General features: G+C 41.0%; 2 protein-coding genes across 3 annotated transcripts; one reads left to right on the forward strand and one right to left on the reverse strand.

The window, feature by feature from the left end:
* Positions 1–3,487: 3,487 nt before the first annotated feature.
* On the reverse strand, positions 3,488–9,625 carry C18H17orf67 (chromosome 18 C17orf67 homolog). Of its 2 annotated transcripts, none has more exons than XM_040081873.1 (4): positions 9,513–9,625; positions 8,720–8,820; positions 5,068–5,187; positions 3,488–3,990 (listed from the first exon to the last, which is right to left on the reverse strand). In XM_040081873.1, exons 1-3 carry the CDS (start codon positions 9,565–9,567, stop codon positions 5,071–5,073), a joined length of 273 nt encoding a protein of 90 aa, XP_039937807.1. In that variant the 5' UTR covers positions 9,568–9,625; the 3' UTR covers positions 3,488–3,990; positions 5,068–5,070. The 2 variants fall into 2 exon arrangements, with proteins under 2 accessions (XP_039937807.1, XP_039937805.1); XM_040081871.1 differs by having other exon boundaries at positions 8,720–8,847; positions 9,513–9,582.
* A 1,880-nt stretch (positions 9,626–11,505) lies between these two features.
* DGKE (diacylglycerol kinase epsilon) lies at positions 11,506–26,585 on the forward strand. The gene is made up of 11 exons (XM_040081583.2): positions 11,506–12,135; positions 13,620–13,779; positions 14,250–14,369; positions 15,285–15,428; positions 17,180–17,337; positions 17,627–17,678; positions 17,830–17,943; positions 18,419–18,490; positions 19,024–19,151; positions 20,064–20,175; positions 20,474–26,585. Exons 1-11 carry the CDS (start codon positions 11,690–11,692, stop codon positions 20,630–20,632), a joined length of 1,665 nt encoding a protein of 554 aa, XP_039937517.1. The 5' UTR covers positions 11,506–11,689; the 3' UTR covers positions 20,633–26,585.
* Positions 26,586–26,633: the final 48 nt, after the last annotated feature.

The raw sequence follows: 26,633 nt of genomic DNA on the forward strand, positions 1-26,633 counted from the left end.
AAGCCCTGGAGTAGTGCAGGGAAACATTTCCATACACATTATATCATAATTTCAGATGGTTATAGGCATTTTCTTTGTAACTCTTTCTCATATTCATGTTTCAGAAATGCTCCAGAGCAGCTGTCCTGTCATTGTGAGTGGAAGAATGTGCCGACCTGCTCAGCCTTCCTGAGAAGCAGACAAATACTGAATCATCTAAACTGCAAACTGGTACATTTAGTGTTGCATTTTCCATTACCTTCATCACTGTGAAAGTGAATTTCAAATAAAGCAAGTGACTGACTTGCTTTCAGGGAGCTTTCTGGAAATTCCAGTCTTGGTAAATAAGAAGTTGTGGTGCATGTTTTCCTGCAAGGTAAGTCTGATAGAAAGAGCCAATTAGTTGAACTGCCAAATTGCTTAGTGGCATTAGTGTAACTGCTTCATGTCCTATTTATCTGTCTTTGATAAAATGTTTTGGCCTTGCTGAAGAATTTGATGCTTTTAAAAATTCCATCCTTTCCTTTTTTTCACTGAATTGCTGTGTATTTAAATTAGAGCACATATTATTTATCTGCTCTTTACGGAGAGACGCTATATTTCTGGCTCTGGGCACAGCCTGCCTTTTCAGTACACTTTGTACAGCACCTAACACATAGTTCCCTCTGCTGCTAAAGATAATAAATGTAGGAAGATAATGTCATGCCTTGAAGAGTGATGTGCTTTTACTTATTGATCAGTCTGCAACTTAATTTTGGGTAGCTGAACATGGATCAAATGATCTAATCTGAGAGGGAACAGCTTCTGCAAACACACAAAATCTTCTGTTAGCATCTGTGTGTGGATGACAGGCGGTAAAAAGCCACAAAGCACTAAAATGTGCTTGGAGGAACTTTCAAGCATTTCTTTCTGTGGCATAATGAAGCACAACCACACGTACACCCACAGTCGGAGCGGTCTGCAACCCAGAGGGGGGAAAAATCAGCCATTTGCTGCAGGTCTTTATTTTATGGGTTAGAGGTGACTTTTGATTTTGATCAATTGAGCTGCGCATTTTACGAAAAGGTGTAAAAAACCAAGCGGGTGGAAGAGGGATGTGGTGCTTTCAGTCCTCGTGGGCTGTGATCCTGGTTTGTGTGCAGAAACAGTGGCATCTAGTGGGCAGCTCCTCAGCTCGGGGAGGCACTGGATGTAAAACAGGTCAGTGATTGGAGTTCATGACTGCTTATCATGGATGAAAGCTTTTCCCAGGTGTGTTTTAATCCTTCTCTTTAAAAGCATTTGGAAAACAACTGTTTTTCCAGCTTTTCCACCTTCAGTATACAACTTTCACAGCGCTTGTTCTTCTGGTCTGCAGGCATGTAGGAAAGTCCAGCATTTTCCCCCAAGATTTTAGACATGGACAAAAACAAACCTGCAATCCTTGAACACACTCAGTCTAGTTCAACTATAGAGGAATTCAAGCACAGTAGAGCTTTGAAGGAAAGATCTGTGTGGAGAAAGTGAATAAAAACAAACTGAAGGACTCTGAAAAAAAGCTTAATTACATAATTCTGTAGCTATAACTAAGTATATTTATGCAGTGTTTACTTTTTATGCTAATTATCTATGAGTTTTTTCACTGCTGAGTCACAATAAATGCTTGAGCTAATTTATTTATACCTGATCCTAAGATCCTGTTCTCTTGTTAGTTCCCTGGATTCTGTGTACAACACTGTGTATGTTTTATGGACATGCAGAAATACACAATAAGCACAATGAGGGGTTGCTGCATCCATGGCAATAGTCTAAAGCAGTCATATGTTTTCACACTCTCGTTAGCTTTCAGTGTTTGCTAGTGATGAGCAAACTTAGGAAAGTCTGCTCTGCTGTGCTGGCCTCCTCTTCTCTGGCTACCTCTCCCATAGGCTGGAGGGTGTTTCTGTGTTTACTTGCAAAATTAATTTGTGTGAAGGGATGACTTGGCTTCTTAAATCTGGCAGAAGAGCTGGATGTCTTAAAAAGCAATAACTTGGTTATGTTCTTCATGATCACAGGATTCCAGAGGCACTCAGAGGCTTTAGTCTAGGGTTTTTTTATTATTTTTAACTTCAACATTTTTAGTTCATTCTCCTTTCCTTCACACTTTTTTTTTTCTCCCTTTATTCCCTCTGTTTCGAACTTTCCAATATGGTGTCTGCTGCTTTTCTTGCCTTGAGGGACCAGGAGATTCTTCAGTGGTCAGTTCTAGCCCAGAACAGAAGTGCAGATACTAATAAGAGAGATAGGTTTGGTTTGAATGTGACTGTAAATATGAGTTGGTTCCTTTACCCATCAGCCTGACACCAACATGGACTAAAAGCTCTTAACCCTACACCATAATTCCTTCCCTTATGAAGTGGGAGAGAATGTGGCCCAGTGATCAGGAAGGACTTTATCTTTCTATGTTTCGAGTTTTCTCCTTGTTAATTAGACTCAATAATACTTAACTTTTCATTGGAGATACCTTCACCCTCACGTGGAAAAGCAAACTTGAAAGCAATGAAGAATCTCTATTCCACATTTGCCTTAGGATTAGCTCAGTGTTACTGAGAAGAACTGAGTAGAACCTTCTACTTAACCTTCCCAGTTACATTAAAAATGACTGAGTATAACTAGATGGGAGTTCTTTTATTTCAAAGAAGTACTTGAAATCAACTTTCACGGGGTGAAAGTTGACATAATTGTCCTCAAATGAATTTTTCACCGTGCAAATAAAAACAGAGCCAGGATTTCATCTAATGACTTTAACTCACAGAGATATGCAAATTTAGATTTCTGTATTGAGAGAGTTATGAATGAAGCACACAATAGCAGCCTGATTATACTTTTTACACTCCCAGATTTAATCTATGATTTATCTTGGCAGTAGAGGAAAGCAAGCCTTTGATGTTTTGGGACTTAAATTATTTCCTTGGAGTCATCTAGGAGAGCTGTTTTACTGGAAGGAAAGTATACCAGCAAAACTGTTGATCTATTCCAGCCTATCAAAAGCTCTGTAGCACTAATTACCTTATGGATATTCATAAAATTGTGGTTTATTTTGCTCCCAGTCCTCAGGCTTCAAGTGTGACTGCAGTGAGAAGCTCTGAAAGATACTTTGCTCCATTCATAACTAATTCTGTTGCCATTACAGAACACAGCAGTCATTTAAGAGCCATCAAGCAATTTTTAATGTTGTTTTGCAGGTATCATGTGTTTCCCATCTGACTGTACAAGATGTTCTTTTCCAAGGTGTAAGTTATAAAGGCACACAGGCAGGAAAGGATTGGCTGGATTCATTTGCCCCTCCTGGGAGAATTACAAGGGAAAGGGATAGTTGTGCAGAGAAATTACACAATTATTAGTCTGGACCATAGTGCTTCCCAGCTGCTGGTCCTAGAAAGTCCTCTGGTGTTTCCTTAGTACTTCACAAAACTGAGCCTCACTTCCTGTGAGTTTTGTTAGAATATAGTATGGGAGACTGAGGGGAAAAAAAATCATCTACAAGTGGAATTGAGTCAAGCTTTTATTATGAAACAATACATTAAATACTCATCAGGCAGTAAGACATAGTGTTACATAAATGTTGTGTCTTCATGCAATATTGTTATTTAACCTAGAAAACTGTAATTAAGGATTCCTCCAAAGCCAAGAAAGCTGGCCTTCTCTTCATGTTGGTATTCTGCAGTTTTCTATTGACCTCTCCCTCCAAGTTCCTTTTGCTTCAGACAGTCTAAACCTGTGCCCTTAAAAGGATACTCTAGGATTAATCAGTTGCCCATACCTCAGAAACTCTGGAAACCCTCAATTCAGTTATTCATGCATGCAATCATTGCTGGTAGAAAATACATGGTAGTCTATAATTCATCAAGCCACTTAGAGCTGGAAGTTCTGCTGTATCATGAGGATTGCACTATACTGCAGAGAGGTTTGCTCTACAATGAGCACATAGCCAATGCAGGAATAATCTTGTCCTCCTTAACACAATCATGTATAAATCCATGTGGAGGTCTGCAGGGAAAGAAAAAAAAAAAAAAAAAAAGAAAGAATATCAAAATCCATGATGACATTGGCCATTCTAATAAATTCTTAAGGGCTTCAAATCATTTAAACACTTTTCTAACATTAATTTTTCACAGAGGACTAGGAGCAGCTGTTGGGAAGAAATCCTGTAGCTAAGAGAGCCAGCCTTCAACTGTGTCTCAGCTGGAAATTTTTTTTGAAAATTGCTAACTCACCTCCTAAGGCTGAAATTTGGGAATGTCATGTTTTTGTTTCTAAACGAGTTTCAGGCCTTTGGCTTATTGGGGATTAATGGAGCCACACTGAAGTCTACCACAATGTCCCAATTTTCAAAGGTATTCAAAGATATACAAATAGATGAAAGAATTTTAAGCAGATGAACTTTCTATCTTTTGAAACAAATCAGCTGTGACAGATACCATCTCTGTATTCTGCTGCTTAAAAGCTTTTGAAAATATGAAGCTGAATCTGCAGCTTTTATATTAAAAACTTAACTGGGAGTGATATAGTTTCACTACTATGGTGATGATTCAAACTTATCTCGGTTGGAAAAATTTCATGTCTGTCTGAAAAACCTCCTTGCAGGTCAGACTGCATCCTAAATATCTCCAGGATGACAACTGAGTTTAATCCTGCCCCAGTCCCACTGAGAGCTAAGTGAAGAAGTTCAAGACTTAAACAGAAGAGCTGGAAAAAGAACACAAGCAGACAGGAGGGAAACTGAAGCGAATATAGTATGAATATATTATTAATGTGGCTTCAGTATATCCTGAAGCCACATTAATAAAAATGCTCTGCAGTCACCAGCGTACACCCACATAGCAGAGAAATGCATAACCAGTTTTATTAAAGTGAACAGAACAGAGTGACAGAGTTGATACCTGGGACTTCTGTTCCCTGTCCCTGCTCAGCTGCCCAACACCTTTCAGCACAAAGTGTTTCCCCCAGACTTTGGTTATTCCCTTCTCTCCCAGTGTGTGGCTCTGCCTTTCATTATGGAGAAAAAAAAATGCACTGTAGAAGAAATATATACATGTCTATATACCAGATGCAGGGTAGGCATACCCATTAGATTGGATGCACCAGATCCCTGTTGCAGTGTGGGAGGCAATGAGGATTCAACCAGTGTTCAAGGAATTGTTCTTCTGATCTCTGCTCCAAGCGCTGCAGGTAAAGCATATACTCCTATTTAAAGAAAAAAAAAAAAGTAATTTAATTGTATTCACTCAATTCTAATGTCAGGCCAGGGACCCAGGATAATTTTACAGCTGATGTAAGAGCCATTAGTTTATCCCTTAAAATAATCAAATATAGTGAAATGGTGTTGCTAGTCAGCTTGCCCCAGCCTAGCAATATTTAATGAATGACATCATCCCCAGATGAGTAAAGGTGTTGGGCAAGAATTACACAACAATATTCATAAATTAGAAATTCTGTATATGCATTTCTTACTTGCATATCGACACAGAAGCCTTTGTTGGGCCTGAGGGTACAAAGGATTCTCACAAATAGGTCTGTTATAGCCCCTTTTGAAAACTGGTTCCTGCTGCTTAAAGAACATTAACCCTTTGCAGGACCATGTGTCAGGACAGAAGGGTTCTAGTAGGTAGCACACATCCATGCTGAGTGCTGATAAATAAAATAATGTGAATTTCCCACACCAATTTATAGAGAGAGGCTTTGGTCTCAGCAACAAATTTTTTGAACTAAAGTGGGTTGTGTACCAAAAACTTGACCTCTATCAGGGACAAAATTTACTTTTAAGATGTCCCAGTCCTAGTGGGCTCATAAGCTTTGAGAACATCAGATACATTTATTCAAAATAATTTCCCATTGCTTTGCACAGTGGGCACTGTTGGAATGGAAGCTGTAGGCTAAACCCTTTGCACTGGCCAAGTATTCCAGCATCAAGATTCTGCTTTTCACTGGGCTTTCTCTCCTCACAGCGCTGGGAGACTTGGCTCAGATCTCTGGGGAGAGACTGCCTGAGGAACTGGCAGGGAACAGAACTATGTGACTGAAAAATGGCACATTATCAAAAGCAGGATCTCAGTCAAAGTAAGTTTAAAACATCCTGATAACATAAATTGTATTTTTTTTAATAATCAAAGGGGGCTGATCATTCTGTCTGTAACTGAACAGGTTTTTGACTCAAGTAGCCCTGTGGAAGTCAAAGAGTGTCACAAAGAATTGCAAATTACATTCCCTAGCTCAGCATGATCTGGCCCAGTACAAACAGCTTTTGCTTAAAAAAAGATGAAGAGAGGTGGATTCATCCCAGCATTCATTTCATTCTGCTACAAAGCATCCATACAAAAACAGTTTTTCTCCTTGAGTCCATGTGCACAAGCTGTGCACAAGGATGCAGCAGCCGTGCACCTTCATTCACATGGAAAATCTCCATGTTCCGCAGGGCAATGAGGGTTGTTTTTTTCATCAGAAGATGTTTCCTTTTCTACTGAAAGCCTTGACATTTAGGGAGAAAATCAAACATTCTTATGTTTGGATTTTCTTACAGAGGTCAGCTTTGCTTTCTAGATTAAAAAAAAAATATATAAAATAAAATAAATAAAAGTAGGTTGGAATTTCTCAAAAAGTGTTTGCTTCTAATCGTGGTAGAACAGAAAGTGGCAAGAACAGAGCATCAGAGTCAGAAACCCAACATTTCTTGAGCCCTGAATCCCTCCTCTCCCCACAGAGAGTCCTAAATTCATAAAGATCACCAAGTCCAACTCCCTGCTCCTCAAGGACTACCTAAAACTAAACCGCAGACTGAACGCTGCATGCTTGCACGTAGCTTCTTGCCATACAGGAATTACCTCAATCCAGCTCTTCTGCTGCTCCATTCATTCTCTATTCAATATTCATTATATTTACCACATAACCTTAATCATGGTGGTATATTAAGCATAAGCAGAAATTTGCAAAAACTACAAAGCTCATTTAACAATTTAGAAACCAGCCCAGTCCTGAGTGTTGTGGGCAGCAGTGCAGCCTTCTGTTTTTTCGTTTTGTTGTGCAATTTTCAGTGTACAAGGTTGTCAACAAGCACAGAGAAATATCCTTGTGAGAGCTTTGGTTTGTCGTGGTGTCCCCTTTGACAAAGAGTGTGTTCACCCAGCGTTGGGCAGGTGGATTCTTTTTGGCTGGTGTACATTACCTACTGGAAAGGGAAAACCAGGAGCTGTTTCTACAATCCTGCAAGGCACGTAGTGCTCTTCTTGTCCTATGGAGTCCAGAAGTGTTCAGCACCTTGCTAAACTGAGCCCCCTGAGCTCATGACACGCACAATCCCTTGTGTGCTCCTGGCTTCTGTGGGCTTTGCCTCTTCAGAACCATGTAATTTTAGTTCACAGAATCACAGAATCACAGAATTTTTAGGTTGGAAGAGACCTTCAAGATCATCGAGTCCAACCCATCTCTAATACCTCAACTAGACCATGACACCGAGTGCCACATCCAGTCTTTTTTTAAACACTTCTAGGGATAGTGACTCCACCACCTCCCCAGGCAAGTCATTCCAGTACTTTATCACTCTTTCAGTGAAAAACTTTTTCCTAATATCCAGCCTATATCTCCCTTGTTGCAGCTTGAGACTGTGTCCTCTTGTTCTGTCTGTTGTTGCCTGGAGAAAGAGACCAACCTCCAGCTGAGTACAGCCACCCTTCAGGAAGTTGTAGAGTGTGATACGGTCACCTCTGAGTCTCCTTTTCTCCAGGCTAAACAACCTCAGTTCCCTCAGTCATTCTTGTGCTCCAAGCCTTTCACCAGCTTCGTTGCCTCCTCTGGACACGCTCAAGCATCTCAATATCCTTCCTAAACTGAGGGGCCCAGAACTGGACACAGTACTCAAGGTGTGGCCTCACCAGTGCCGAGTACAGGGGAGGAATGACCTCCCTGCTCCTGCTGGTCACACCGTTCAATTTATTTACTTTGGAAAGAAATAGGCAGTAGTTTTAAAATATCTTAAGTACCCTTGAGAAGTGCAGGATTATGTGTTAGGTCTTGTCAAAGCAAGGAAAACACAAGGCTCTTTAATTATTTTACTTTTCTTTTGTTGTAATAGTGTTTAGAAAGAAATTAATGTAGATATTGCATGCAAGCCCAAAGCTGTTGCATTAAGCCAGCAACTAAAAACTGTTACAATATCATTAAAAAAAAAAATATATATATATATATATATATATATATATATATATATATATATATATATATATATATCCTATCTGTAGCATCCATAAAAAAGTCAAAGTAAGGGATTTTTAAAGCTGGTTGAGAACTACCTCAGTCTCCATACTGACCACTGACACCTCCATCTCCTCTCTGCCTGCAGTGCAAAATGTATTGTAAGCAGATGACTTTTCCTGTTAGTTTTTCAGGAACAAGCTGATGAAATCCACATCACTATAAATGAAATGCCATTTTCTTCTCAATAATTTGATCGGTATTTTTGAGCCATGATAAATAATCTCCTCATTCTGCAAGTGAACATTTCCTGAGCACTACTCAGCACTTGCAGGATGCTTTTAACTGTAATTGAAAGAATTTAAAGGGTTTTTTAATATTTCATGGAAGAACCCAGCTGCTTTAAAGGGCGATATTCATAATATATTGCCTGGAAGCAATAGAAATTTAATACTAAGCACAAATGTTTTGGGGGATTTGGTGTTGGGGTTTTTTTAGTTAATATAATTTTATAGTAGATGTCATAAATCACCCTCATTGGTTCATCAGGGAAACCAGCTTTTCTTGGTCTGTCTTCACGACGAGTCCTCAGCATCTGTTTGGCATCTTTTTCAGACAAAATTGGTGAAGTGTCTAAAGAGAGAACAGCAGCAATTTGTTCTGAAATAATCAAAAAGTTAGTATTTTATCTATCAGTTGTGAAATTAAATGTCTCCAAACCTGATTTTTTTTTTTCCCTACATACAAAGTGTTCTTTCATTACTGCCCCTTCCCAGGGGATGTTGCATTCCAAGAGATAGAAGTGGAATTTTAAACCATGTTTATACTTGTGTTTTCTCTTGTTCTACTAGTATGAAGCAATGCCCACATATTCATGTTACTATAAAATGTGCAAATATAACAGCACCATCAAACCACTGGCATTAGTTTCTCTTTCAACTCTTTGTTCTTTTCTGTGTTGCTTTACAGGATATTTTTTCAAAATAAGGTTAGATACATTGCAAAGAAGACATTGCATTGAACATTCCACTTGCAGGACCTTGGTAAAATTATATTAAAATAGTAAGCAAGTAAAACTAAAATATTGGTGGTTACAACAAATTACTAGAGTGTGGTAATGCAGAGAGTTAAATATCAAATACAAAATCGTGATTGTTAAAAATCAAATAATGGAAAGCCTGCAATGTAAAAATAATTGAGTTAAAAGTTAGATATATGAAAATATATGAATAATGAATATTAAAATAGAAGGTTGACAAATTAATACTACTTATATGCTCTGCAGCTCTAGACACATATGCAGGTTTGTTGATATAAACTCCTACCTGTAACAGCAATCAGCAGGAGCAAAAGGGAGACAAACAAAAGAAACTTCTTCATTTTGATTCTGCTTTCTCTCAGTCTGTTCCAAAATGAGCAACCCTGACTGAAGCATTCGCCTATTTGAAGGAGCTACGTCAGTCACAAATGTTTGTGTATGCTTTCATTTGAGTGATAGTATGATTCTGAAGACATCTGGTCTGAAGGTTTGAATCAGTCTATTATCTGCTCACACATTCTCTGCATAACTCTTTTCCTGAGGGAAAGAAAATAGACGACCTTTTTTCCACCTCAGGCTTCAGAGCTACACTGGGTATTTTAAACTTGTGAAAATAAAGCCTATCCCCTTATATTTAGCATGGCAAGCAAAGGTTTTTCGTGCCCAAGGTAAACTATTGTTTTTTAAAAGAAACAACTGCCCAGTACTGTTAATCTCAGCGGCAGCTGCAGATGGGCCCCTTTGTCAAAGATTGTCTCTAACTTTGCTCTGGCAGAGAAGTATTTACCAATGGGGTTTAACTCTAGCGAAGCCAAATTATGACTGCTGAGAAACCCAGCAGATTTTTCTACCAAATTAATAGAACCATACAAATGAAAACCCACATAATTCTCCTCCTTTCAGGACAAGTTTGTGGAAAACAGGATTGTAAAGCATATTAAGCGTAGTGTTAAGTAAGGATGTAGGTTCGCAAATGTCACTGCAAACAGATCGTTTTGGCCTTGAGAAATGTCCAGAGCTCTTTTGGAGAGGGCTGTGCTGAACACGTGGTACCAGTATCACCAATTTGTAGGGCATGAAATGCATCCCTTCAACTATAACATATAAAATAGGTAGTCAAGAGTTCATAATTGGGTCTTATGTGAGGGAAGTGAGGAATTTCCTTGGAAACCTGAGTGTTGTCCAACTGTGCAGTATGTGCATTTTTCAGTGTTTTTTTAAGATACCAAGACCCTAGAATCCAATCTATTTTGTATATGCTGTATGGATTTAGATCGTTGTTCACTATATTGTTTTGAAAGTGCAAAGATATGTAGGTCGTAATGGCTGCCACTCTTTTTAGAACTGCTCAAGGGGAAACAGTTGAACACGTAATGACAGAACAAAATTGAGGGGAAGGCATTTATGGTTGGGCAATAAAGCACAACCATGGGGAGGACAAATAAAGGCACAAAGGCAGAACTCGGGGGAGCCTCACTGCTCTCTACAGCCACCTGAAATGAAGTGAGGTGGGGATTGGGTTCTTCTGCTGTGCCCACAGAGGACCAGGGGAATGGCCTCAAGCTGAGACAGGGGAGATTCAGATTAAATATTTCCACTGTTGGTGTGGCCAGGCTTTGGAAAGGGCTGCCCAGGGCGGCGGTGGAGTCACCACCCCTGGAGCTGCTCAAGAGGCAGTGCACCTGGCGCTGGGTGCTGTGGTTTAGTGGTTACAGTGCAGTGCGGGCTGCACGGTCGGACTGGGTGACTTTAAAGGCCTCTTCCAACTTTGATGACTCCGTGATTCTAGGGTAGAATGAAATTATGAGGGAAAACATTTATGGTTGGGCAATAAAGGCACAAACACGGCGGTCACTCGGTCCCAAACCAGCACGCCCTTCGCCGCAGGTCTGGGCCCGGCGGAGCCGGAGCTGGAGCGGAGCCGCTCCACCAGACACCGTCCGGCGGCCGAGGGCCGCTGGCGACATCGCCGCTGTCGCGACAGACGGGGGGGCGGCGCCCATCTCCTGGCAACGGCCCCGCGCCGCTTCCGCTTCCGCCGCCCCGCGCATCCCGCGGCGCCGCTCCGAGCCCGCCGTGCGCCCCGGCCCCGGCTCCGCCGGCGGCTCCCGGGCGGGCCGAGGGCCGGAGCTCGCCGTCCGCTCCGCCCCGCGTGCCCCGCGGAGGAGCCCGGGCAGCGGCGAGGGGCAGCCGGGGCCGTGCGGCCGCGCCCTCCCGGGGGCGGCGGGCGGGAGGAGCCCGGGGTCGGCCGGCGCTGCGCGAGGCCCGGGCGGGCGGCGGAGGGGCCCCGGGCGGAACCCTGCCGTCGGCCCGATGTGGCGCGGGTCGGTGCCGGGCCCCGAGGAGGGATTAGAAGATGACGCGTGAAGCCGCGAGTTGGCTCCCTGAGCGAAGGGGCCGTTCCGGGGCTCGCCCCGCCGCCTGCCCGAGAGGTGCGAGGGGTTAGGCCGGGGAGGCGCGGGGATGGAGGGCTCGGGCGATGCCTCCCGGGCCGTGGCCGACTGGCGCCTGGCCGTGTGGACCCTGTGCTCCGTGCTGCTGCCCGTGCTCATCACGGCGTGGTGCAGCTTCCAGCGGTCCCGGCGGCAGCTGCTGATCCGGGACATCTTCCGCAAGAGCAAACACGACTGGCACTACACGGACCTCTTCGGGCAGCCCTCGTACTGCTGCGTGTGCGCCCAGCATATCCTCCGCGGCGCCTTCTGCAGCTGCTGCGGGCTGCGCGTCTGCGAGCGCTGCCTTAAGAAGACGGACCAGCGCTTCCTCTGCAAGGAGATCATGATGAGGGGCACGGCGGGAGCCCCCGGCTCCATGCCTCACCACTGGATCAGGGGCAATGTCCCTCTCTGCAGCTGCTGCATGGTCTGCAAACAACAGTGCGGCACGCAGCCCAAGCTCTGCGACTACAGGTACTGCAGGGCAGTCGGTGTGGGAGCACGTACGGTGCGGTGTCAGTGTTGTTTTCCGCAGGGTTGGTGGGAGACCACACCCCAAAGGAGATCCTGCGGTAGTCAGATAAGATGCTGTTAAAAAAAAACAACTTCAAAGAACCTAAAATTAAAATGGATGCTTGTGAGTCATAAATGAAGAGTATGGCATTGCATGTCACGTCCACTCATTCTCTTAATTGCATTACTCCAGCATGATGTGCAGTCTGTATAATTACAGACCAGAGACTCTCAGTTTCCAAGGGGGTTTGTATTTTAAGGGATGACATAAAGAAGTTTCTAATAAATTTTTCGGTTGTGCAGTGAGTAGCCTGAGCAATCTGACTGGCACAGCTCACGGTTCAGAGAACCAAAGTGTATATCTCAAAATTGGCATCTGCTCAGTATGAATAGAACAATGTCCTGTAGAGGTTTTAAGTTCATTTTTAAGGATGATCAAAAAAACTAAAGAGAAGTTTTATAAGCTACTGCAATATATTGTTAAAGATTGTGATAGGAGTGTTTTAAAAATACGATGAACAATTAAATGGACTTGCACTGTCATTAGTAAGGTTGCCTGCAAAGTTGTCAGTGCCAAAATGCAGTGATAGGTGCCCCGGTGTATTACTTCGGCCTGCTCAAAGGATGTCATCATTTCAGCCTAGATTCTGCCAGCTTTTGCTTTGCTTCTATGTGATCCTGTCAAACTGCTTGGTCAGTGAGCAGAATTACAGAGAAAATGAGCACAATATCAGAAACAAAACTTTGAGAGTGTGTGTAGGAGAGGAGGGAAGGATAGGAGTTCAGAGGCAAAGGGGAAAGGAAGGAAGAAGAGAAAAAGAGTGTCATAGTACAGGGCAAGTGTCATTGCTACTCTAGCTGTGCGTTGGATTAGTCAGGAGGACTCCAAAAATAGCTTTCCCAGCTGCTTAAATCAAGGCTTTGGATGTAGCAAATGAGGATTAACATTCTGCAGAGGCTGGAAATGGATATTGCAGTATTTCCTCTTGTTCTAGTCTGTTTTCCAGGACAGCTTTTAGAATAGGTCATAAAGCAAAACAGTTTTGCATAACTAAATTGCATCAGCCTTGCACAGTTCTGTGTAACCTTTTAGGTTTTAGGCTTACAGTGGTATTATCAGTCTTGAGGAATGCATTAATTCATTTACTAGTAACATTTATTCGATTGAGCTCCAGTGTTTTATCTGTGCTCTTTAAGGATGGACAGGAGTTCAGGGTCTTTTACAGGCTTTCAGTCTAACTGTTAAGATTGCAAACAGGAGCATATTTATAGCACCTGTATTTTTAAGTAAAAATAACTAAGTTAATTTAAAACTGTTGGATTTTTTTCCCTGTAGAATTCAAATACCTTCCTAGACCTGCAAGTACATGACCAATTTCTGTAATTTTCTGTAGCCAATGCATAGGCTTGAAGATTATTTTGATGGTTTTTGGTCTTTTTTCTAGATGTGTGTGGTGTCAGTACACTGTGCATGATGAATGCATGGTGGATTGTTTGAGGACCGAGGATTGTACATTTGGAGAATTCAAAGACTTAATTATTCCGCCCTACTATTTGTCTACAATCAACCAGATGCGTAAAGAGAAAAGAACCAGTTATGAAAAGGTAATGGCCTGCTGCTTCTTGGGTTTAGAATATACCAAAAAAAACCCCAACCAAATAAACCCACAGACAGACCTTGAAATTTGAACTCAATACACTGTCACATTAGCAACTGTCAGGTAAATGTTTCAAGATGTATTAAGTACTTCCTCTGTCATTCCAGACGTGTTTGTCATTTTACTGACATGGTTGTTGAAGCATAAGCAGATGTGGATTTTTTTTTTCCAAAATACTGAGATTTGTCTTTGAATCTTTGAATGTTTTGTTACTGTGTTCATAACTTGTTATCCTGGGCACTGCAGAATTTTCAGCCTTGGTGTGTCAGAAGTATTTGTTTGTGTTTTGGCTACTTCAGACTAACTGCTAACTAACTGCTCATTTCGGTATTTGCAGTGTATGAGGTTTGGAGCAAGGCTGTAAACATTTTCAGATGTGGAGTTTTTGTGTGACTGACTGGTTTTTGCCTTTTGCAGGTGGCCCCTTACTGCAAGAAACACTGGATGCCAGTAATGGTGCTGGCTAATACTCGCAGTGGAAACAACATGGGTGAAATTTTACTAGGAGAATTTAAAATGCTACTGAACCCTGTTCAGGTATTTACAGTGCAAAGCCACCGTAATAAAACCAAGGTTTAGATTAGAATTGATGTCACTTCGCTTACACAATGGCAGTAGTTTTTGTAGAAGATCAGTAAAGGAAACAAATTCATGCAGTTTCTTCTTTAGGAGCAGCCTCACAGAGAAAAAAAGTGCAGAGGCTTCTCCCAGCCCCAAGTTTTTTAGGATTCTAATACCAGTCCAGTTTTTTTGCTTACAGTAATACATGCAGTAATTCAGTTAGTAAGAAGTATCTAACTTTTGAAACAGTGTACGCTTTTAGAAAATGAACCATTTAAATATTCTTTATAGGAAACCTATATTTGTTTAAATCCTCACTTTATTTGTGGAAATGTGAGCCTTGACAGTTTCACTTTGTGTTGTTGCTTTCCCCTTAAAATCCTCTGAGATGGCTCAGGATGTTGACGTAAGGCAGGCAGTTGTTCACTGGATTTCCTGGCTGCACCTTAATACTCTTCCTTTGGAGTTCAAAACCCAGCTGTAAAATACAGCCTGAGAGAAGTCACTGTGTGGTTGTTTTAAATGCATTCCAATAAGGCTTTAAAGAATGAACCTCTTTGTATGCTGAGCATTTTAAAATTACTTTTATCTCCAGTCTTTCATCTTTACAGAATTCATCATCATGCTTCTAGATAGAGATTTTTCCAAGGGCTCTGTCAGCTCAGTTTATCAATGCCATTTAATCCTAGGGAGGCAGCTGGAACTCTGTTGTGAATTTGGGAAACAAATCCTACTCAGGAAAGTCAAGACATCTCATTTGCTAATGTAATACTGCAAATGGAGAATCGTCATTTTGCCTTAGAGTTAAATTCTAGAAGTTGTTTCTCCATGAGGCAAATCCTGAGTCATGTTCTGTGAACTTACAGGATTCCTTATTTTCCTTTTTTCTAGGTTTTTGATCTCAGCAAAATTGCACCTGCTAAAGCTCTGCAGCTCTGCACTTGGCTGCCTTCGAACTCCGTCAGGGTTCTGGTCTGTGGTGGGGACGGCACAGTGGGCTGGGTCCTGGATGCAATTGATGAAATGAAGATAAAGGTATTGTGCTTTAAATTAAAAGGTGAAATGAGTTTTGAAGCTGCCAAAGTTCTACCCCTCATCTTTTACCTGTATTTATCGCCTTCATCTTCCTGAATAGGCTTACAGAGGAATATTTGCATAATTGCTTATTCATATTGGGGTGGGGTGTGGGAAATGCATCTTACAATTCCTTGTAGTTCAGGAAAAATATGAACGCTTTAGATTTTAAATTATATTGATAGTAGCCCTTTTCTGTAAAATAAGAAGCAAGCAAGCTGCAGGATATTTTCTGCATTGTTTTTTCCTCTTTGTCTGAAGAGATTTATGTTGTCATAAATGGTATTGCTAATATTGGCTGGTGTACTCTGACTGCTCCCTTCCCCCAGCACACTCAGTCTTTTAAAAGAACCTCATCATTTTGCCAGCTATACTGGTTATGTTGCCAGTGCATAAATGAGTGCAGTCATTTGCTTCTGCTCCTTGTCATATGTTCTGAAGAGTCTGTCTGCAGCCTTGCCTATCAGCTGCAAATGAAGAGGAGAAAATAAGCTGAGTTTACTGTTGATTTGAAATGGAAGATATTCTCATTTATGGGGTGCTCCTAAGAACTCCTGAGAAAATTAGGAATGGAAAATAATTACAAGGCTTTAGTGCTTTACCTAATTTTTTTTTCTCTACTGCTGAAAGGAAGTAAGTTTTTAAATTAAAGTTTTTGTGCATTTTTTAAGGCAGCTTTCTTGTTAATTCATAAAATGTTGTAGCTGCAGGCCATTATTACAACTTCATGCATAGTCCAGCAATCTCTTTGAGAATAACTGTGTGCTGATAAAGTAGAAATAAAGTAACTATAGAGGTTAATGAATGTGAGTATATGGTTCTGTGGTCCTGGGCACTTGATATATTGTCCCTCAGAGCTGATAGAGTTGATGAAATCTGGGTTTTTCTTTGTTCCGTTCAAATTGAGTCATTGGTATTGGGTAAAATACTGTAGAGATTTGTCAGCAAAACCTTTTTCTTATCAGCAGTGGGTTATTTGCTCCCTTCATTTATCTTGACTCTCAAATACAGGTTACCTGGCTGATAACCTTTCTGGAAAAAAACAGAAACCAAAGTGCCAGTTTACTGCAAGTGCTTTTCACAGCTAAATTGCAAATGCCACAGTACAGCTGAAATAATTGTTCACCCTTCTGTGGTGAGGAGAGCCAAGCCCTTTGCTAAGGTGGCTGTTATGAACAGCTGCTGTCACTGTGCTCGGCAGAGCTGGTTATCACCTGCTCCATCTATGGGTGACAGTCTGAAACTGAGACACCAACTTTGCTCCTTTGAGTGTCTGGAGTTGTGTGTGTGGTTCAACACTCTGGTACTCTGTGCATCTGTTGTTTAGACCCAACCTGATCTCAGTCTTGTAGGAGCATTTTGATGTCTTGTTGCAGTTCACAGCTTTGTGTGTTATATCTCTCAGTGTTCATGCCACTTTCCAGATCTAAAGCATCATTCCTGGGAAGGAATACTCTGTTCAATATTCCTAATGCATTGTTTCCATATTGTGTTTGTATTCTCTTTCCTTCTCACAATGGTTTAACGTTTCCCTCCTTTACGTTATGCCTGGGTAAGTAGCTCAATGTGCCACCTGCTCTGCCAGCCCCAGAGCTCTGCTCTGTGTAACAGGCTGCTGGGAAGGGGAATTTATCTAATCTGAGCATTTGGGGGCAGAAGGGAGACAATGAGTGCTGAAGCAGGAGCTAATATGCAGTGGTTTTGTATCCTAGGGGCAAGAACGATATATTCCACAAGTTGCAATTTTACCTCTGGGAACAGGGAATGACCTGTCTAATACACTGGGCTGGGGTGCAGGTTATGCTGGAGAAGTCCCTGTAGAGCAGATCTTACGAAATGTCATGGAGGCAGATGGAATCAAACTAGACAGGTAAGGAACAGTGAAAAGATAAAATGTGTAGAACCAAACACTGCTGTAGCTCTACTGAAAATCCATTGCAGCAGTTTCTTTACGTGAACACAATATCACTGGAATGAACTACAACATAACTGAGGTTTGAATTTAGTCTTTTAGTTGTTCTACAGGGCTTAACTCTTTCATAATTTAACTACATTTGAATATTTGACCTTAATCCCAGTATAGATATGATATTCCTAACTGCAGCTTTGATACTGAGGACTGTCTGTCACAAGTCTAAGTACCAACTGTTGTTTTTCAGATGGAAGGTTCAAGTAACAAACAAAGGATATTACAACTTAAGGAAACCAAAGGTATGGTTTGCAAGTATCAATATGAATTCTGTAGAATACCTATATAATTGTAGTCTTTTTGTTGTTGTTTTCAACTTCCCATTAAACACTCTGAATTTTAAACCCTAATAATGATATTTAATAAAGCATAATTGGAAGTTCTGTCTTACAGGTATTCACAATGAACAACTACTTCTCTATAGGACCTGATGCTCTTATGGCTTTAAATTTTCATGCTCATCGTGAGAAAACTCCCTCTCTGTTTTCCAGCAGAATCATCAATAAGGTGTGTTTGGTAAAGTGACATTTCCTCCTTGGAGTTGTTGATTTGACTTCAGGCTATATTTAGATTCACATTCCTTTACCACTACTTCCTTCCTGCCACTTTAAGAGTTTGAATTCATTTTTCTTGGGGAGGGGATTCCATGGGTAAGACACTTTTGCAGCCCACTCACGAATGTTTTGCCATGTCACTCCTTGCTTACAGAATTTGCTGTTTCCTCAGTTTTTGCTCAGAATTTCTCATTTGCTTTGAAACTTAATGAGCTAAGTGCTTATTTCCTTTTCAAGTGGAAATCTAGTTTCTTAGGCTCATCTAACGAGGAAGGTTTAGTTTAAGGATGTGCAAATATATTATGTATAAGTTTTAGATAAGGTTTGCACAGCCATAACTATACATAAATATTTCAAATAGTCTTCCTATGTATTGTCTTTTTATAACAGCATTTTCTCCCTGTTTTGTTTGGGGTTTTTTTTTGTAGGCTGTTTATTTTTTTTATGGAACCAAAGACTGCTTAGTACAAGAATGTAAAGATCTTAACAAAAAGGTTGAGGTAAGTTTTTTAACTTGCTTATTCTCTGGACAGTCAGTGGAGTGTAAAAACTTAACCTTGTGAAAGAAAAGGAGAGAAGCTTTGCTCTTTAGGAGATTTACACATAATGATATTTGTGTAAGGGTGGCTATGGCCTTGGAGTATTTCTGTGTTCCTTTTGCTGTCTGCAGCTTACTTCATGGAATTCGTATCTTTGGGCATACTGAAAATTCCTAACTTTTTGTTCTGGCCTTGACTCGGTTCTGTGAGTGCAAGCACTGGTATTCAGCTATAATTTACCATAGCACTAGAGGCTTACATAAGTGAGAGTTCCTTTTTTTCTTTTCTCTACTAATAGAAATTTACTACAGCTCAGGATATCTTGTGAAATCAGAAGGATTTTTTTGGTTTTTTAATATGGAAAGAAAACACATTCTCTTGGCACAGGGCCAATTTTTCATTAAGTAGAGGTCTATTAAATGCACAAAGTGAATAATTTCTATTGAAGTACTGAATATCATCCACAGTCATTAACTTCTGCTTGTCTTTTAAAGCTAGAGTTGGATGGTGAGAGGATTGAGTTGCCCAATTTGGAAGGCATCATTGTGCTGAACATTGGATACTGGGGAGGTGGCTGCAGGCTCTGGGAAGGAATGGGGGATGAGCCTTATCCTTTGGCAAGGTACAGAGGGCATTTTTTGCTTTGCTTTTTCCTTTAACAGTTCTTGCAGTGTAAGGAATTCCCTCAGTGGATTGTGCTTATGTAGCCAGGCTTGTCTGCAGGTCAAAAGGGTTCCTTGGGACAGGCTATCTCATATTTGTTTATTTTCCTTGAACTGGATACTTGGAGTAAAGGCATCCTGCACATGAAGGGGGTTTTAAGACTTTCTCAGAATGTCTGGCATGGCAGATAGCAGTAGCATTGGAGTGGCTATTAACAATAAAGTGAGCCTTCAAAAAGTAGCAGATAGATTCATTTCAGAATCTAAAATACCACATCTCATTAGAGGCTAAAATAGAAAGTAGAAACAAAACACATCAACAATTTTGACTCCTATATTGGGAGCAATACCAGAGAGAAAAATAATTTTAAACATTAATTATTCCCTGTTGTGACATCCTTCTTCAGAAGTCATCTATATAAATATACCCATAGTTCTGTTACAAGGCTTACGATCCTGAATTTCTGAAAAATACTTGGGCAAGATCCTTTACCCAAATATAAAAAATTAAGCCATTAAAAGATTTTCCTTTGGATGAATATCTGAGTAAAAAGACAGAAAATTGTACAAGTTTATGGAAGAGAAATACACTGTGGGCCTTAAATGTGCACAGTGAGCCTTAGAAAGTTACACATCCATGATTTCCAGAAGCCAGCTAAGGTGTCCTGGCTGGTGAATTGCTCCACAGCTGTGGGGGTTGATGGCTTGCTTTGCTGTTCAGTGTGATTTGTTCTCCAGCTCAAATACATAAATGTGTTGGCAGCACGTTTGTTTTCTCTCTGGGAATAGCAATAAAAGAACTGTAATAGTTGGCCAGATATGGCGGAGCTCATCAGCATCACTGAAAGGAGTCTCATTTTTTTATTTCAAAGACACGATGATGGACTTCTGGAAGTTGTTGGTGTTCATGGTTCTTTCCACTGTGCCCAGATCCAGGTGAAGCTGGCAAATCCCGTTCGCCTGGGGCAGGCACACACAGTGAGGGTAAGTGCTGCTTAGGGACCTGTTCTCCTAAATTTTTTTTAATGCACAGTGCAGAATGTCAAGCACTTAACTGCTTGAATCAGATCTGAAATTGCAGTTTGCAGTTGAGATGGCTATTCCTCTAGCTTAGTAAATATTAATTATGTCATAATACACAGGCCTCTGTTGCTGTGGTTGGTGGCCTGTGAGTGCCGCTCCCGGTTTCTCCGTGGCTGGGTTGTGAACGTGCATTGCAGTTGTAAAAGGGATTTCAGAGCCCTTTGGACTGCTGTGATTGTGTCATTGTGTTTGGTACCAGCTGATCCTGAAGAGCTCCAAGATGCCGATGCAGGTGGATGGGGAGCCCTGGGCGCAGGGGCCCTGCACTGTCACCATCACTCACAAGACCCACGCTCTGATGTTGTACCACTCGGGGGAGCAGACGGATGATGATGATGCCTCCAGCCTGTCAGAGTGACACCACGGGAGGGAGCAGGCGGATAAAGACCTGGAGATCTTGTGGAGGAACTTCAGCTCGTTAAAACACTGATGTCTGATCTGGATTGATGTTTATGCACTAAGGTTCATACTTGTGAATGAACTAGAGCTGAGAAAAAAGCCATGCTTTTGCACTCATGGAAGCTTTCACGGCTGAATTCCCACAACTGGTTTGCTTTTAGCTTGGTGGGGATGCCCTCCAGCCTTTCCAGCTGCAGTGTGTTCCTCTAATGGCTGAAAAGGGACAGATGCTGCAACCTTTCCTTGCTGTGCAATCAGGTCTTCTGCACATACACAGTACCGTGTTTCAGAGAGGTGTTTCATACCTGTGGAGAGGGGAACAGCTGGGGGTTTGACCTGCTTCCACCTGCCCCAGAACAGTTCCAGAGCAGAAAACCAGACCAAGCAGAATATGGGCTGATGTTCTGACATCAGCCTGCTCCTGGCTGCCATCTCTGCTTGGGAGCAAGAGCAGTAACTCTGTGCACCTGCTTGTGCAGTGCATTTCTGATAAGTTTCACTGGGAGAGTAGAGGATCTGGGAGCTCTGGGGAAAGTACTCAGCAAGAAAATTGCTTTTGGACCAAAGGTTTCTGGAAATGTTACTTAGGAAATGACCTTTTCCTGTGGCTTTGTAAGCCAGAGTACCTTGAGGTCTTGAGTCCCCAACTTACAACTTAAAATAATTGTACCATGACTTGCACTGATTGATCCTGTGACTTGACTTTGCTTCAGTTCAGTGAGAGACTAATTCTAGTTTTTGTAAATAGCAACGTAATAGTTCTTGGCCAGGCTTTTTGGAGGAACTTGGACAAAGGAGCATCTTTTTTAGCTGTTTAGAGGAGAGGGCTTTAAAGAAATAATGATGATTGGCAAATGTGGGGTATTTTTTAAAAACTTGTTAAAGAACGTGGCTCATAATTACCTGAGAATGATCAGTAGTAAGTCAGTCTGTTAACTTTCAATTTTAAGTGTGGAGGTTGAGCACTAAGTTTGCAGATGTGGCATTTGTCTGTACAATTTGATTGTGGAAAAAAGGCATGGAAGCATTTGTTTTCTGGCTCTTAGGGGGGGGTCAAAGATACCTTGTTGGTTACCCTCATTTCCCTTATGAATATAGAGTGGGGAAAAAGATTTGTGGTTGATCCTGATAGTGGAGGTTCAGAACACCTACAGCAGTACACAGGGACTGTCAGCTTGGCATATCTGAAGCTTCTCAGGTTAAAAGCTTCTCAGGTGAAAATATCTTCATGGTTAACAAAAGTAAAAGATCTTATTCCTGTTCTTTTTCTTGTAAGAATTTTAAGCCTGCAGCAGGTGAGAAATGAGTTGAGGTTTAAAATGTCTCACTGAGTAAATTCAGTTTAGTTACTGAAGGTGCTCTTCCAAGTAGGAAGAGAATTTATCCTGTATAAGCCAAGATCATAAGGGTAAGAGCTTTGGTCAACTTTGAATGTTGCTGCTTTTGTCATGATCCCCCAGTTTTTAACTTTTTTTTTTTTCTTTATGCTGACTGAAAATGAGACCATTGGGTAAAGTAGGCTGTGTTTCTAGGTTTTTTAAAATGAAACCATTTTTGAAAAACCTGTAAAACGATGTTTGCATTAACAGTGAACGATCTATTTATATTTTAAAATAATTTATTGAAACTTGTCAGAGTCAGTATTTTTAAAACCTTCAACTGTAATCCTCTTTGGAAAGCATTTTTAACTTGATGGTATTCCTTGTAGAAAGTGTATGTACTAGAACTTCAATACTACTGATTCTCAGTGAATTTACAGAGTCTGAAAATGCGATTAGAGTGTAATGAACGGTAAAGCAGAAGCCATTTGTAAATTCCATATTCATTAGCCTCATACACCTCACTTTAATTATTTTATTGTATGTAAATATAGATGAAAAATAATAGTAAAATATATGTAAAAAGTGTTAAAAGTACCCCAAGTATACTATGCTAGATGAATCCATTGCCTTTTTCTTTTAGTTATGAGCTTCAATTTGTATTAGCTTCAAAAATTCTTACCAGTTACTATTTTTTTAATAACCTGTAACCATCATCATCCTAAAAGTATTTTAAGTTCTATGCTGTAATTCTTATATAACTGTTGTTTACAAACAAATGAGGAATCTCTGGAAAAGCAGGGTATGTGCTCTGAAAAGCAGTATTTGAAATGATACCACTGGCTGCTTTAAACTATTCATAATGCAGTTTAGACTTCCCTGAAGTTCATCAGATGATTATTCAAATTGGTTTATAGCCCAAGAACCTTTAACTGATGAAAAACTTCTCTTTTTTGACTCCTGACATCTAGAAAAGAAATAATTGATGCCGAGGTTGGGAGTCACCCTGTGTTACCCCAGGTGAGAGGTGAATGGGCTTGTGTCCCAGTGGGGGCTGTTTGTGCTCCCTCTCAGCAGCTTGCCACGAGTCCAGTCCAACGCGTGAAATCCCCTGGGAAAGGTCAATCCATCATTCCTGCTGGAGAAACAAAGCGAAGGTAGCGTCCAGCTGGGTGCTTGTTTGGGATAACCCCTGATAAATGGCCTTGTTTTTGGAGGTGAAGAAGTTTGTGTCTCACCGATGGACTGTGAGTGATGGCAGCAAATGTGGCTGTGGTGGCTGTGGGGAAGCCTCTTGTGAAATTGTACTTGTGGTTTAGAGAACTTTCTGTAAGGTTGAAGTGTCCATTGTGACTGTAGCTGTGACATGTGGCAAAAAAGTTGTAAAGCACAGCCCTGGAAACCTTGCTGTTTCCAGCTGGACTTTGATTTCAGTGTATCCTCCTTTCTGGTGTGTTGCAAATTGGCTTAAAGCCTGTTTTGAATGACTTTGATGGAGCTGTTTGCAGTTCTAGCCCAAGTTTAGCGTCAGCCATGGGCTCCCAAGTTGTCTGTCAGCAGGAATGAGTTGGATAATTTGTAGCAGAGCTGTAGCTACCCAGTGCTGTGCATTGTGAATGTAAACTGCTCCATGCTTTTTAAAGGTTGTAGGTGCATAGAGCACCATTTCCAACAGCTGCTCCATCCAAGGAGTTCCTCCTTGTAGGTTGGAACCCTGGAAATCCCTACAGTGTTGTATCCTCTCTTGGAGCTCCTGTCCTGCACTGAAGAGTTTTCCCTTACCCTGTTAATCATAAACTTTGGGAAAACAGAGAAAACAATATTTCAAAAAGTCAAATAACAAATTGTTTCTTCTGTCAGTCTTCATATATTATAGCTTTGTGTAAAATGTACGGGGTAAACAATAACACTGATTGTCAAGCACTTAGAAGTGAATTCGTAAAGTTTATTTTTAAGTTGTATTGCTGCATCCAGTAGCTTAGCTGAAGTTTGGTCAGATTCTGGTAACTTTCTTTACTGTAGGTTCTCAGTCCTGTGACAGGCAATACAAAAAGCATAAATCTGCATGGAGAGCCTTTCTGTGGGTCAGCTCCTTGCCTGGCTCACGCTGTACTCGTTTACTCAACGTTGAGAGGATGTGCTGGGTATTTTTGTGTGCACAGAACCTCTTGTCAAAGGCTTTGGCAGACGAGAAAACTGCAATGGCTTCACACAGCTGCTCTTGGCCCAGTGACCCACCTGCCTGGCTTTTGCAGTCACCATCACCACCAGAACTCCAAAGGCTCCTCAACACCCCTGGCCTGTATTGAACTTGGACAAAGGAGCATCTTTTTTAGCCGTTTAGAGAACAATCCTTGTTCTCGTTGCTGCTGGGGAGGGATGTCTCTTTTCTCCACAGGTGCTGAGAACTCAGCCCTAAAGGGTTTGGTTTCAGTCTGGCCAGTTCCTTCTGGTTCTGTGCTACGTTGCACTGAAGCTTTTACAGTGTGTGTTACTGTGTCTCACTGGTTAAATAAAAAAGCACTGCCCCTTTAGCTGTGATCAGCACAATGGCATCAGTGTTAGAGAAGTTACTGGTTTTTACTTGGTAACAAATGCTTTTGGTAGAGCAGCACTGTAACCAGTTCGTCTGTGGGGAAGAGCAGGACACTTAAAAATCTGCATGTGTTCTAACTGAAAATCCTTTTTAGGTCTGTATTTTACACTGACTACTAGCAGTTTTCTTCCTTTTGGAAAATAAAAAATGAAGTCTTCAGTTGGAATTAAATTAGGCTGTCTTCAGATTCAAAAGTACTAGGTTGTAACTGGTTCTGTTGAATGTCAACCCCTTCAAAAGGCTAGTTGCTTCTGAGAAACAAGAGATGCTTTTTGAACACAGGGATGAAGGAGCAGAGACCACTTCTTCCTGTAGTAATTAAATAAATGGAGAGAATTTGCACATTCTTTATTTCAGCTATGTTGAGGCCACAGTTCTAGAGCACGACATGATCACGATTTTGTTATGTAAGAGTGCTGAATACCCAGTTCAGGCTTTGGGCATCTCAGGGAGATTCTTCAAGCTGGAATAAATCCACATGCCTTGACTAAACCTAGTTATGTTTTGCAGACTGACCTTAGCTGAGGATCTGGCCCTTAACTGTTCAAAAGTATGAATGTATTCAAAATGGTATTTTTGAATTCTGCCCTGTGTCCTGTGCTGTGTCCCCCTACTGCTGTATGTCATCAGTTCTTTGCATTGTTTAATTTGCAACTGGTTTGTAGATTCCAGCATAAAAATAGTTTTCTTTTTAAGATTCTATAGAAACTTATATGTGAGTTTATTGCGTTCTGTACCTTCAAGGTTTACATCCCTCAAAAGCCATTTTGTTGCTACAAACTGCTGTAATCCTTTGAGTACCTCCAGCCATCTTCTCTTTCTAGGATTTTTGTAGTTAAACAGAATGGATTTTTATTTTTGTAGCTTGTAACTTCAGTATGTATAGTAGTTGTTAAGTAAGTAGTGATCAGAATACTTTAAAATTTTTGCTTTTAAGAGCTGTAACTTTAAATTAGTAAATAACTACTTACAAGAAAATGTCAGCATGTTAACAATAAAAAAAATTATTATTTAGCTTCACATGCTGTGATGCTGCCACCTGGGATTTATATTGAATGTGTTTGTCTGTATGTTCTAAAGTGGCACTAAACAAGGAAAATATGAGCCTAAAGTGCAAGAAATAGGTAAAAAAAAAAAAGGATTTATAGCATTTTAGGCAGTTTTCAATTGAGAAAGGTGACATTTGGGATTCAGTATTTTTTTTTTTCCACTGAGCAGTAAGAAAGGAGTGATCAGTGGATTCTTGGCAGATCAGTTGTTTCCTTATGGTGTAGTGTGAGATCTGTATGTAGTGCCCAAATGTGAGCAAACACTGTTTGCACCATTTCTGCCCCTCAGAGAGCAAAACCCCAGAGCGATCCCCACGGCTTGCAGCTGTACAATATGTGAGATATTACTTGCCATGAAAGAACCAGTTAGCAGGATCTTGAACCTGCAAAATAAATGTTTAAATCAAAATTGGCAAATTTTTCCTTGGCCTCGAGCCATGTTTTCAAACCCCAAGCTGGTTTTTCTTTGGTTTTGAAGAGAAGGCAGGCTGAAATGGGAGGGTAAGGAGGTAATCCTGTAAAAGTCTTTGTTATAAAAGCTGAGACGTCTGGTTTTATTTGCTGCAGAGGCACAGTGAGTGTGCTTTTGTCTCATAAAAATTTGTGATGGTTGGTGCAGTTGTTACATGGGCATGATGTGTGATTTGGGTCAGGTTCTGCCTGAGAAGCTGCAGCTTCAGTGGAGCCACAGAACTGCCCCTGTTCCATGGTTACTTCACAATAACACAGGGGAACTGAAAACTTCAATTGGTTCTGCCAACTCTGTGACTTACACTCCCAGAAGGCTCTGCTGAGAAACATCTGCTCCATATTCTTCATAAAAATCTGTAAATACAGATTTTTCACAGCACTGGCTTTGTTACTGATTTCCTAATGCATCTGTTCGTCTCGTTATTTGTCCTGTATTTCTCTGTAGATTTAAGGGTGTGGATTAAAGTATTTAAACTCCGTTTTTCCTTTTCCTCGCTATGCATAAAAAACAAATGTGAGTCTTCA

This window comes from Hirundo rustica, chromosome 18 (genome assembly GCF_015227805.2).
Source record: "Hirundo rustica isolate bHirRus1 chromosome 18, bHirRus1.pri.v3, whole genome shotgun sequence".
In the NCBI taxonomy this organism is placed as follows: domain Eukaryota; kingdom Metazoa; phylum Chordata; class Aves; order Passeriformes; family Hirundinidae; genus Hirundo; species Hirundo rustica.